General features: G+C 40.1%; 1 protein-coding gene across 1 annotated transcript; it reads left to right on the top strand.

The window, feature by feature from the left end:
- The first annotated feature begins 1,599 nt into the window (after positions 1–1,599).
- On the top strand, positions 1,600–11,756 carry Npm1 (nucleophosmin 1). The gene is made up of 11 exons (XM_021178462.2): positions 1,600–1,775; positions 3,063–3,142; positions 3,468–3,587; positions 3,766–3,859; positions 4,297–4,403; positions 4,691–4,752; positions 7,234–7,291; positions 7,528–7,611; positions 8,190–8,291; positions 10,186–10,260; positions 11,410–11,756. Exons 1-11 carry the CDS (start codon positions 1,718–1,720, stop codon positions 11,446–11,448), a joined length of 879 nt encoding a protein of 292 aa, XP_021034121.1. The 5' UTR covers positions 1,600–1,717; the 3' UTR covers positions 11,449–11,756.
- Positions 11,757–12,823: the final 1,067 nt, after the last annotated feature.

Genomic DNA, 12,823 nt, shown 5'->3' with positions numbered 1-12,823 from the left:
GGCTGTCCTGGAACTCACTTTGTAGACCAGGCTGGCCTCGAACTCAGAAATCCGCCTGCCTCTGCCTCCCGAGTGCTGGGATTAAAGACGTGCGCCACCACGCCCGGCTTCTGTTTTTATGTTTTAAAGCATGCTAAAAACTAATAGAAGCATGGAATCATAAAAAAAAAAAAGATAGTATTTTGTTGTAAGGTAATATACACAGCTCTTACTCATTGTACCTAAGCATGCAGTGACAGCCAAGGCACCTAAAGTTGCAGGGAGGCAGGAAGAGCTGAGTCTCTTGTGTAGTCCTGCCTATCCTGGAACTTACTCTGTAGACCACTGGTCTTGAACTCCTGATCCACTTGCCTGTGCCTCCTGAGTGCTGGGATTAAACCCGCATGAGCTGCATTTAAATAAGCTTCAGAATTCAGAAACTATCAAGCTGTCTGGCTTGCACAGGCTCACGGGGTATCAATGCTTCCTCCTGCACCTTCTCAGTTTGGATGGTCAAATTCTGTTCACCTGTTCTTTCCCACACCAGTACCCAGTCCATCTCTGTTTATTTACACACACAATTCTTCCAAGTTTCATGATTTTTTTCCTTATAGTTGCAAAGTGAAATTCACATATTGATAGATGTCTCCGAATTTAGGATTTGATACATAATGGGCTCACATGCATTTAGAGCTCACACACGTCTCTGGAGTGAAGAGTCTACAAACATTGGTACCATTACCTACATTCCTTCCCCAAATTCTTAAATATGCTAGCTCCATGTCGAGATAAAAAGATTAGGGCCACTGTCAAAAAGCACCCAACGCTGAGGGATGTTCCTCAGGATCCAGTTTAAACCGCTAATTCCCAGCCAAAGATTCGTATTAAGGCTCATGAATTTCTTAAAAGCGATAGGCCTTCATTTGGAAATGAAGACGGCCTGCGTTTTCTCAGTTCTGCACGCACTAAAGTTTTAGAAAGATGCTCTTTGGAGGAGACTGACTGGGTCTCTCTTTGATCCCCAAATGACATAAAGCTGATAATTTCCATTTTGAAAATGCTGCCTCAGAAAAGAGGTGCAAAAGCATGGCTGCGGGGAAAGTAACCTATCATTCTAATGATCCAGCCACTCCGCCCTGGGCTCCTTGAAGCTACGTGAAAATGATGCGCTAAGAACAAGCCTTCGAGCAAGCCAATTCTTGAGGTGATTATGCCTGTTCCAGGCCTACGGGGAACGGAGAAAAGAGAAGAGAGACGCTCTGTGGTTCCTTGGCTGCAGCCGCCATCTTTCAGGGTGGGCTGCGCACGCTCTCGGGCCTGGGCCCGCGAGCACGAGCGGAGAAGACGTGGAAGCCCTGAAAGCCCAGAGCGAGGCCACAAAGAGAAAACGCGCCTGCGCTTGGGCGACAGTAGTGGAGGGGCGGGGCCAGAGAAGAGGGCGCCTGCGCAGTGAGAGCCCGCCAAGCACCTGGAGGAGGAGGGGGGCAAGGTACCTAGGCGTGAGGATGAAAAGCGCATGCGCAAAAGCGCGACGGTGCGGGAAGTGGGAGGACTCCAGAGGAGACTCGCGGAGGCAGGACTAGCGCAGATCTCGCGAGATCTCCTGCGACTATATATACGTGCGGCGAGCCCGCGTCCTTTCCTTGGCGTGATTCCGTCCTGCGCGTCTGTTCTGTGGAACAGGAGGCAGTTGTTTTCCGTCCGGCTTCTCCCACACCGAAGTGCGCGCCTCCACCTCATGGAAGACTCGATGGATATGGACATGAGTCCTCTTAGGCCTCAGAACTACCTTTTCGGTAACTGACTGGAGGGGGACGCGTGTGCAGGGCCTGGTGATGGGGGGGCGGGAGGCCAGCCGAGGCCTGGCGTGTGGGGAACGCGGCGTGGGTGGAGGCCGGAGAGCGGGGAGGAATCTCCCGAGCCTTAGAAGCCGCGGCATGAACACTAGGAGAGCAGCCGGAACATGGGGCGGGAGCGGCTCAGCCTCGAGACTTGGGTGTTAGGAGCGGCCGGCCGGCGAGTGTGCGACCTTGGCTGTGGCGCGAACATAGAGGAGAGGCGTTTCTCCTGTGCACGAAAGCCCGCACGATCCCTTCCGGGCTCCTTTTCTTGTCCTGAGCCACGGCAGGCGGCACGGGAGAAAGGGGCCTATGGAGCGAGGCAAGGCCTGCCTCCGCCCTGTTGGGGAGGATACATCTGGAAAGCTGGGCTTTCCAGGGTCCGCGTCTTGTATACTGTGGCGATCGAGGGCTTCGCCGAGTAACGGGGACTGGTCCGAGCAGGCGCCCTGAGGCAGAGGGGGGCAGCAACCTCTAGGAGCACGTGGTTGCCACGTGGTTGGGGGTTAGGGAGGGGGTGTGGGCTCTACATCCGGGCTCTCCGACTCTAGCCAACCCTCAGCGGTGGGATCTTGCGGCTTAGTTAAAAGTCCCGGGAGGGAAATGTTTATTTCATAGCCGGTGGTGTACCGGTTTTGGAGGTCTTTGTTCCGATCTTTCAGTATCCAGAGTGATGGACCCCCATCCCCTTTTTATTGGCCTCTGGTAGGCGGAATCGGCCTCCTTGCAGATGACTGTACTGATGGCCCACGTGGCTTAACTTTGGAGTACCCTTAAATCTACCTGGCTCTATCTAGAACTACTTTTTGTTGGGGTGGGGAGAGGGAAGGATCTGTTGAACAGACAAGATTCACTTTAGCATCACGGCTTTTGGGGATCCCATCTATAGTCTTGCTGCCTACCCCACACTCAGTTTTTGTTTTAAAAAATCAGTTTGGTTTTCAGTGATTCACGTTTTAGCTTTTTAACAGTCCTGAGATTAAATGAACAGTGAACTGCCAATAAAGAAGTTACCTTACTCATTCCTTAATTCTAGTAGTGTTTATACCGATTTCACCATACTGCTTTAAAGAGTCATTACATCTACAGTGAAAACCGGCAATGTTGCCTCAATGTAGTTAGTACTGAGAAAATGAAAGATTTTTTTTTTAATGTTTCATTTGAGTTGATTTCACAGAACTTTAGGCTTTGGGTTTTGATGTAAGTATCCTTGCTAGGTTTGCTTTCTTATTTTTTGTCTTACAGGCTGTGAACTAAAGGCTGACAAAGACTATCACTTTAAAGTGGATAATGATGAAAATGAGCACCAGTTGTCATTAAGAACGGTATGTAAACTCTAGTATATAAAAACATTTCGGCCATTTCCTACTGATGAACTAGGAGTTTAATCCCAGAAAAGATAGGGGATCTTTGTCACTTGTAATTTTGTATAGCTTGGTCACTCTAAGGTGCTACATGCTTCGTAGAAGAACAGTGCTTGTTTTTAATCTGCCAGCTTTATTCATTTAAAGGAACAGTTGTGTATATGGTAATACCAGTTGTAAAACACTTCAATTCTAGTTCTAATGGTGAGATGATCAGTTTTCTTTTCATCAGCAGTGGTGAAAGACTTCTTTAAAAGTTTCTTTGAAACATTTTTATTGTTCACAGGTCAGTTTAGGAGCAGGGGCAAAAGATGAGTTACACATCGTAGAGGCAGAAGCAATGAACTATGAAGGCAGTCCAATTAAAGTAACACTGGCAACTTTGAAAATGTCTGTACAGCCAACAGTAAGTACATTTCTAAATTTTGGATTTCATGTTGGTGCAGGTCTCTTTTGAGCTCATTTGGGGTCCGTGTGATTTAGGTTTTACAAAGATGTATCTTTTACCAAGGTTATTTCTGCTGCTATTCTATTTCGTTGTAGAACTTTCTGGTAATATCTGTTGTAAAACTCTTTATTTTTAGGTTTCCCTTGGGGGCTTTGAAATTACACCACCTGTGGTCTTACGCTTGAAGTGTGGTTCAGGGCCTGTGCACATTAGTGGACAGCATCTAGTAGGTAGGTTTTTTTTTTCCCCGTCTGTTGTAGTTATAGCTTATTTTCAATATAGGCTAGCTTTTTTTTTTTATATTTTAAACATTTGTGTCTTGGCACATCTGCCATGGAATGCTTGTCCTGGTCAGACAATTTCCCTAGCATCTCTTATTGCTATCACATGAGTTCTGGGGATCAAACACTAATGTGTTTGGGTTCAGCTATTCAGGACCCTATGACCAATGAGGCTATCATGCTATCTAGACTTCCAATTTGGACTTTGTAAAGTATGTCTTAGTTCTACTAAGATACTAGTTTTTAATATCTAAAAAGACCTGATTTCTGTCTTTAAAATACAGTAAACCTTTTCTGTTCATTTGCTACCTTTAATAGAATCTTAAAAATACTATGTTATTTTCTCTTGTGTTCTTGTCGAGTTAGTATGTCTAATTCTATTTTAGCTGTAGAGGAAGATGCAGAGTCTGAAGATGAAGATGAGGAGGATGTAAAACTCTTAGGCATGTCTGGAAAGCGATCTGCTCCTGGAGGTGGTAACAAGGTTCCACAGGTAAAGATTTTGTTTTTGTTTTGTTTCGAGACGGTTTCTCCGTGTAGCCCTGGCTGTCCTGGAACTCACTTTGTAGACTGAGGCTGGCCAGGAAAGATTTTTAAATTATTTTTGGCAGGGCATGGTGGACACCTTTAATCCCAGCACTTGGGAGGCAGAGGCAGGCAGATTTCTGAGTCTGAGGCCAGCCTGCCTCTGCCAGCCTTTTTTAAACCAAAAAAATTTCTAGCATTTACTTTGGCTAATCACCAAAGATTTCTCTTGCTAATGGATGCATATTCTTTCAGAAAAAAGTAAAACTTGATGAAGATGATGAGGACGATGATGAGGATGATGAGGATGATGAAGAGTGAGTATAAGTAGTATGATCTCAGACTTGATCTTACATGTACTTGTAAGGGTTTAGGAGGATTGACTTGCCAGTGGTTGATGTTTGAAAGTAAAGGTTTTTGTACCAATAAAGGATTTTGACCTATGATTCTATATTTGCCTTACAAACAAGCTATTGTATGTGGGATGTAATAGCTGAAGATTGTTTACATATTGGAGAGTTTAATCACATTGCCAGAAGTTCTGGAACAAAGAATGCAAAGAGGCTTTAAAAACATACACTGTATACAAGCCTATGGATTAAAATCCTGGATCAGAAATCAATGTTTGGGGGAGTAGCCAGGCAGTGGTGGCGCATGCACTTGGGGCAGAGGCAGTCTGATTTCTGAGTTTGAGACCAGCCTGGACTGCAGAGTGAATTCAGGACAGCCAGGGCTACACAGAGAAACCAAAAAAAAAAAAAAAGTTTGGGGAGTAGAGCAGATGGGTTATATTGCAAATAATGGCATTTATGCAGAGATTTTTTTTTGACTATTTTGTCATTTAAGAGCTTAGATTACCTTGTGGAATGCTGTTAGAACTAAGTAATGAATGCTGCTGTACTAAAGGACAAATATATATGGTCTCATGGTATTACCTTTTGATTTTATTTTTACTAGACATTTTTATTTACATTTCAAATGTTATCACCTTTAGTTTCCCCTCCAAAAAACCCCTATACCCCTCCCCATGCTCACTGACACACATTCCTGCTTCCTGGCCCTGGCATTCCTCTATACTGGGGCATAAAACCTTCACCAGCACCAAGGGCCTTTCTTCTCCCAGTGATGACCAAGGAGACCATCCTCTGCTACATACGAAGCTAGAGGGGCCTTTTTAATCTTAAGGCATCTTAATCTTTGGAATAGTTTTTTTGGTGGTATGACTGATACTACATGGTTTAGGATAGAAGAAAAGAACAGTTTTATAGAAATTAGTATTGTTTCTGGTACCAAGCGTCTCCATGGATTGGGTGTAAGGTAAGGTCATTTTTATACTAACCTGTAGTGTTAAATTACCAAAACCACTGGATTTACATGTAGTTTGACGTGATACAGATTCTAACAAGACGGAATCCCCCTACTGAAAAGGTAATTTACATGAAGTTCAAGCTTTTGACTTAACACTAGTGTGGAAAATATTGTAGTCACTGTTGGTGATTTTGCTTACAGACTTTGTATGAATAATTGGGCATTATATACTTAGGTATAGACATAATGGGGATGGTTCAGTGGCCATACTGAATGTGATTTGCCCCCTTCTAAAAAATCACAGTATGCCTGAAGAACATTTTGTATTTATTCCTCTTAAAGCAAGTGCCGTGTGACTTTATATCATAATCTCAGCTCTAGATTGGAAGCGATAAGCAGCACCGCTTTTGAGCTAGGATGTTACACTATTTGGAGGTGGACTGCTAATTACAATCTGGCAGCTTAATTCCAGTGCCACATGTATGTCTTTAGGAGGAGCCAATAAAGTTAGCCTTGTCAAATACTGCACATTACACATTAGAATGAAATGTAAGCAGAAACAGCTTTACAGTAAGACACAGGTAGAATCAACAAATGTAAAATTTTTACTACAGAAGTTTTGGTCAGTCTTTGGCTACATTTAAAATTATTTGAGTATTTTGCAACATTTCATCACCATTTCCGTCTGGCTTTGATTTTTGACAGGATTGATCCCTGTAGTTTTTAAGGGCTGAAAAGTCATGTGCATATGCCATTGACTGTAGGTATCTGGGGTTGGTGTCACCACCTTGTGGGAGTTCTTCCTAAATTTACATCTTGAAGAGTAATGTGTGAAGCAGTATCTTTGGTTTATTCTCTAGGTGACTAACAGTCTTACATGTTTACTGACCATATGTTGGGGAGAAATGGTCTGTTAAAATTTCTTGCATAAATAATTAGTATCTTTGCTCTAGTTAATGGGATGTAAAAGTTAATCCCTACCCTGCAGAGGAGAGGACACTAAAGGAATGTATATACTAACACCTGGCTAAATGTTAATTTTAAAAGCCTAGTTTCTTTATGGTTTGGTACAAAGCTGATTTGGTTGAAGCTATTTATTTGCTACTAACATTGGAAAATTCAACTACACAACCCTTTGAAACAATACTAAGTATTAGATAAATTATATATTTGTTAGGTTTCTTTCTTTTTTTTTTTTTGGGTTTTTGCAAGACAGGGTTTCTCTGTGTAGCCCTGGCTGTCCTGGAACTCACTCTGTAGACCAGGCTGGCCTGGAACTCAGAAATCCGCCTGCCTCTGCCTCCCGAGTGCTGGGATTAAAGGCGTGCGCCACCACGCCCGGCTTGTTAGGTTTCTTAAGTGATCCACTCATACTGGTGCAAATTCACTTTTATTAACATTGTGCTACAGTGGATGAATACAGTTTAGTTTTTTTGTAAAGATGACTAAAAATTTAAGTTCTGTGTGTCTTGCCATATTTCGTTTTTTAGTGATGATGATGATGATTTTGATGAAGAGGAAACTGAAGAAAAGGTCCCAGTGAAGAAAGTGAGTACATAAGATACTATGAGGTTTATCACAGGTAGCTAGTAAAGGATGGGAATTTTAGTGCTAGTAGTAAAAACTGGCTGAATTGATCTTAAAAATTGGTTCTGAGCTAGACAGGAAAATTTGAGGATGCTATCTGTGAGTTACAATTTATTAGTTTGTTTTAGGATAGTTTAATCTGAGTTGATCTCTCATCTAGAGAGGGCATACGAATTAAGGCCATTTTCTAATTCCAGTCTGTACGAGATACCCCAGCCAAAAATGCACAAAAATCAAACCAAAATGGAAAAGACTTAAAACCATCAACACCAAGATCAAAGGTAAGTACCCAAAAACAGACCTACTAAATTCAGTGTCTGCCTAAAACTTTGTGCTTGCGATATAAGGTTAAGACCTTGCCTACATAATAGACTGTAGTGCACACTAAGATAGTGGAATACATAAATTTGTGAAGTGTGTCATGTTCTGTGGTGGACTCCAACGTTGACTTATCTGATCTGTATATTTATAGCTTTCATGATCTAGGTGTGGTGTGTGTGTGTGTGTGTATTTGTAGAGGCCAGGAGTTAATTGTCTTAAGAGGCTTGTCAGGATTGACTTTACTTTGAAGCATTTCTTCCAATCTTTAAGATTTATTTATATAAGTACACTAGCTGTTTTTCAGACAGATGGTTGTGATGTACCATGTGGTTGCTGGGAATTGAACTCTGACCTCTAACTGCTTATGCATATTCAGCCCTCTAGCCCTGACAGGCTTTCTGGCTAGGAACAATTAGCAACTTCTCCGTGCTTTATAAGGGATTTTAGGGAGGAGGGAAATCTTGGTATTTACTGTGTTAAGAACTGTACTAATCTTGAAAACTAAACTTTCAAACTAATCTTTGAAAACTTTTTCCAGGGTCAAGAGTCCTTCAAAAAACAGGAAAAGACTCCCAAAACACCAAAAGGACCTAGTTCTGTAGAAGACATTAAGGCAAAAATGCAAGCAAGTATAGAAAAAGTGAGTAAAATTACCTTTGAATATTAAAAATTGTACTAATATGGGAATTTGGGTTAAAAATAGATTAAATAAGAATATTCATAAATTACTCTAATAAAATGTACAAGCGTACATTTTTTTTCCTGGGGTTATGCTGTAGAACAAGCAGAGGGCATTTTGTTTTCAGTAAAATTAAAAACAGCTGGAAAAGTAAGAGTAAGTGGCTGCCTTTATAATAAGAGATTATTTTATAGCTAAGAAAAAAAAATCACCTTTTAAGTATTTCACAACAATTTGAGTTATTTCTGTGCCCTCTGTACCATGACGTCAGTCCATAACCTGAAATTTGTGTGTGTGGGTAATAATAGGGTTTCATCTAGTTTGAAATAGAATTTATCTTTCTTGGCACTTGGCTGGGACTAAATACATTTATATAAACCTGGGTTCTGTAGAATGGAATAATACAAATGATTTTTTTGGGAGAGCTAAAAGTTATCTCCATTATGGTTCTAACATGTGAATTACTTGAATACATGTGGAATGTTACGGAAATTGTCCATTCTTTTTCCTATTTTTTTCCTGTCCTGTAGTTCTCACATGGCTTCAGAAGATTTTCTTCCTTTGTGCAGCCACGAATGGATTGGAATTTAGCACTTGGCAGCACATACATTTCATATTTATTAAACTGCAAACTTAAGTTTCCTGGTGTCACTGATTTATTTTTTATCCCTTGCATACACTGCTAAAATGATGCCCCTCCCCCCCATTTTAATGTGGTCCTATCTCCTTGGTTTAATTGCAGGCGCATTGAACATTCCTGGGCACTACTGGTAAATTAAGCCCAAAGATGGGGAAAGAGGAAAAGGAGAAACAAATATAGTACCATCAACAATCCAGACATCTCAATCCCCTTTCCTGATTGGCCATCCATTCCCCCTTGCAGGCTGGAAGCAATCTTGTTTTTCCTAAAGCATTTTTCTTTTACTCTTGTGATGCAGAAAATTTCTCTACCACTTGTGCATATGCCTCATTTCTTTGACCATGTTTTAACCTTTGTATCCTTAGCTGCTCTCAATAAATTTTTAAATGAACCAATAAGGATGTATGTGACAATATTTTCAAATTACTGTAGTGAATTATTTTCTAAGGCAATTGAGTACCTTAATACTCAAGATGATTCTGGAATTTGGAAGCCTTAGTCTGGTTAAGTGCATAGAAATGCAAGAAGGTTAAAATTTAGAGAAGTGGATTTTATATGAAATAGGGGGTAATTTGTAGTGACACTTTATGCTGATAAGTTAACATTTGCAGTATCTAATTTGTTAAGAATTTTGGCAGCAAAACTATTGCTGATAATTGTGGCTTAGTCTATATTCATAATTGGAAGCACGCCAAATTGATGCTACAGTATAAGGTAGCTACTTTTAAATCCCTTCAATTGCGTGCTTTCCTAGGTAATTGGAAAACACTTATGAACAGGTCGGATCTAATTTGTTTTTTGGTGATAGGTGATAACATGAATTTGTATATTAGGCACTCAAGTGGCTGTACTTGCATGCCAGTAGAGCCCTCTGTAGTTCAAATTGGCTCTTTGGAATTGGGCATTAAGCAATAAAAAACCATGGTCTTTCTGAGGTTTGGGCCAGAGTTTGTTTTTTTTTGTTGTTGTTTTTCCAAGATAGTCTTGGAACTCGCTGTAGACCAGGCTGAACTCTGAAATTAGCCTGCCTCTGCCTCCCAGATGCTGGGATTGAAGGCATGCGCCACCATGCCTGGCTTTAATGTTGGATTTTAATCAAATGGGAATGTTAAAGGGTTATAATTTGTGTAATGGCATGCAAAACTTGGGGAGTTTTTTCTAATGATGTCTCAAACAATTGCTGTTTGTCCTTAATGCTTTTTTTCCCCTCAATAGGGCGGTTCTCTTCCCAAAGTGGAAGCCAAGTTCATTAATTATGTGAAGAATTGTTTCCGGATGACTGACCAGGAGGTAACTGAATTTTCTGTGGACGTGACCAAATCTAAAATTTTCATTGTGATTTATTATGATTTTTAGTCTCAAGTTGTTGGCTCCTTGTAAAAAGTTCCTAACCACAGACAGTACTTAAGTACATGGAAAGAATTTAATTGGCAGACTGAGCAAATAATTTTTTAGTGCACATTTTTCCCAGGTTTTAAATAGTTGGTAAATTATCTCTTGGTTACTGAACTTAGTTTTACTCTTGGTAGTGTATTGGCTAAGGAAATAGGATATGGTTTTTATTTGCTCCATTTGGCTGCTTTACAGTCTGATGATATTTGGACTCTTGGGAGTGGTAGTATCTTCTCCAGATAGCAAAGGAGGGTAAAATTGGTAGAATCAAGCTAGATGGGTTAAAGCCTCTTGCATGTGAAAGTACTGATAGTTTATTGTGGTATGAGGATACTTACTTGGGCCATGCAAGGGCAAGGCACTACCAGTGATGGATCTCTTCCCAGTGGTGTGAATTTACAGTTGTTAAATAGTAAATATAATGGGTTAATGTTAGACCTACTGAATGAACAGTTGATTTAATGGGTTTCATCAGTATTAGCTATATAGGTGTCTATTCAAAAAGAATTAAAAGGAACAATATAGCAGGAGAGTATTAAATGATAGTATTGCCTATTTAAATTTTAGCTCCCAGGTTTGTAGTCAAAAGTGGTTAGGATTGAGGCAGACTGTTGACAATTGGAAGTAGTGATGTCATCAAAATCAGTCCTTTCATGTTTTGCTTGATAGTTAGCTACAGATTGACCTAAGTTGAGTGTTGAGAATTCACCACTGAAGAGAATACTTGACATTCTTAAGTTTTTAGAAACATACTGGCTTGTCTTAGAATAGGTATGTCCCTTCGGGTTTTTCTAGGTTGTGATTTTTGCTTTGTAATACTTGGCCTAGACTTTAAACATTCTCACTCAAATTCTGAAACCTAAATAGGGTTGACCCACAGGCTGAGGAGGCAACATTGGCCATAAAGTAATTAAGCCATTTAATTAAGGAACCTCATGCTAAGAGCTAATTCTGTATTTTTCCTTTGTAAAATGAAAAATATTTAACTGAAGAAATGAAATTTGTTCTATAAAGTTAACATTTCTTTACCATTTTCCTCCTTTACAGGCTATTCAAGATCTCTGGCAGTGGAGGAAGTCTCTTTAAGAAAAGGGTTTAAACAGTTTGAAATATTCTGTCTTCATTTCTGTAATAGTTGATATCTGGCTGTCCTTTTTATAATGCAAAGTGAGAACTTTTCCCTACTGTGTTTGATAAATGTTGTCCAGGTTCAATTGCCAAGAATGTGTTGTCTAAAATGCCTGTTTAGTTTTCAAGGATGGAACTCCACCCTTTACTTGGTTTTAAGTATGTATGGAATGTTATGATAGGACATAGTAATAGTGGTGGTCAGATGTGGAAATGGTAGGGAGACAAATATACATGTGAAATAAACTCCGTATTTTAATAAAGTAGCACTGTTTCTATTTGCTTATTTAACTCTAATACTTTGAAGTTAACATCAGTGCCCTCATTTCTGAGCAGAATCACTGCTCATACATTCCCATACATTTAGGGACTAACACTTAAACACTTTTCCTCTATTGATAGCCAATCTGTTGGACATAACCATAGGATTTATTCATCCTGTTTTGCTGTGGTATATTACTGTAACAATGCATGGGAAAATACATACTTAAGACTTTCACAAACACTCTCAGGCTGTCTGTATGGATGCTTTTCTTGAATCCTTTTAAAATCTGGTTTGGAATTGAGAGTTGCCTAGCAGGTCATGGGGTAGGTTAAAAAGTATGGTATAGTTTGTCTATAACTGCTCAAATTTGAAGTAACTTTTTAGTCAAAAACTTTGTGCCTGACCCTCTTTGTTTTTGTTTTTGTTTTTTTTTTTTTTGGTTTGGTTGGTTTTTTTGAGACAGGGCTTCTCTGTATAGCCTTGGCTGTCCTGGAACTCACTTTGTAGATTAGACTGGCCTTGAACTCAAAAATCCACCTGCCTCTGCCTCCTGAGTGCTGGGACTAAAGGTGTGCACCACCGCACCTGGCTCCGGAACCTCTTTATAGTGAGGAAATTCTATACATATAGGTGTATTAAACTATTTGGTAACAGATTAAACTAAAATCTGCATATTAAGCTAAATATGCTTGAATTTTGCATAAATAATGCTTGGATAAATACTTGCTTAGGGTGATTATTAGTGTGAATGTAATTTCATAAATACATATGGTAAATGAGGCCAAATCAGAGTTACCAGGAATTTAGTTTTTAAGCTGTAGGAGCAGATTTTTGTCTAGGCAGATTTAAGTGCAGACCTAGTCATGGGCTGTTTGTGTGACTGTACAGGGTGCAAAATGATCAATGAGCATGGCTGCATGGAAATAATGATGTGCTTTGGTGCTAGAATCATGTGGTTATCAGGATTCATATAGAATATGGTAGGCTATTGATATGAATACATTTTCAGAAGAGGTAACATTTGAATATTGTAATCTTTTATGGGAGGAGAGATTTAATAGATTCTAA

Source organism: Mus caroli, chromosome 11 (assembly GCF_900094665.2).
Source record: "Mus caroli chromosome 11, CAROLI_EIJ_v1.1, whole genome shotgun sequence".
In the NCBI taxonomy this organism is placed as follows: Eukaryota; Metazoa; Chordata; class Mammalia; order Rodentia; family Muridae; genus Mus; species Mus caroli.
Note: the sequence above shows the minus strand (reverse complement) of the source record. Positions and strands in the feature narration are given on the sequence as shown.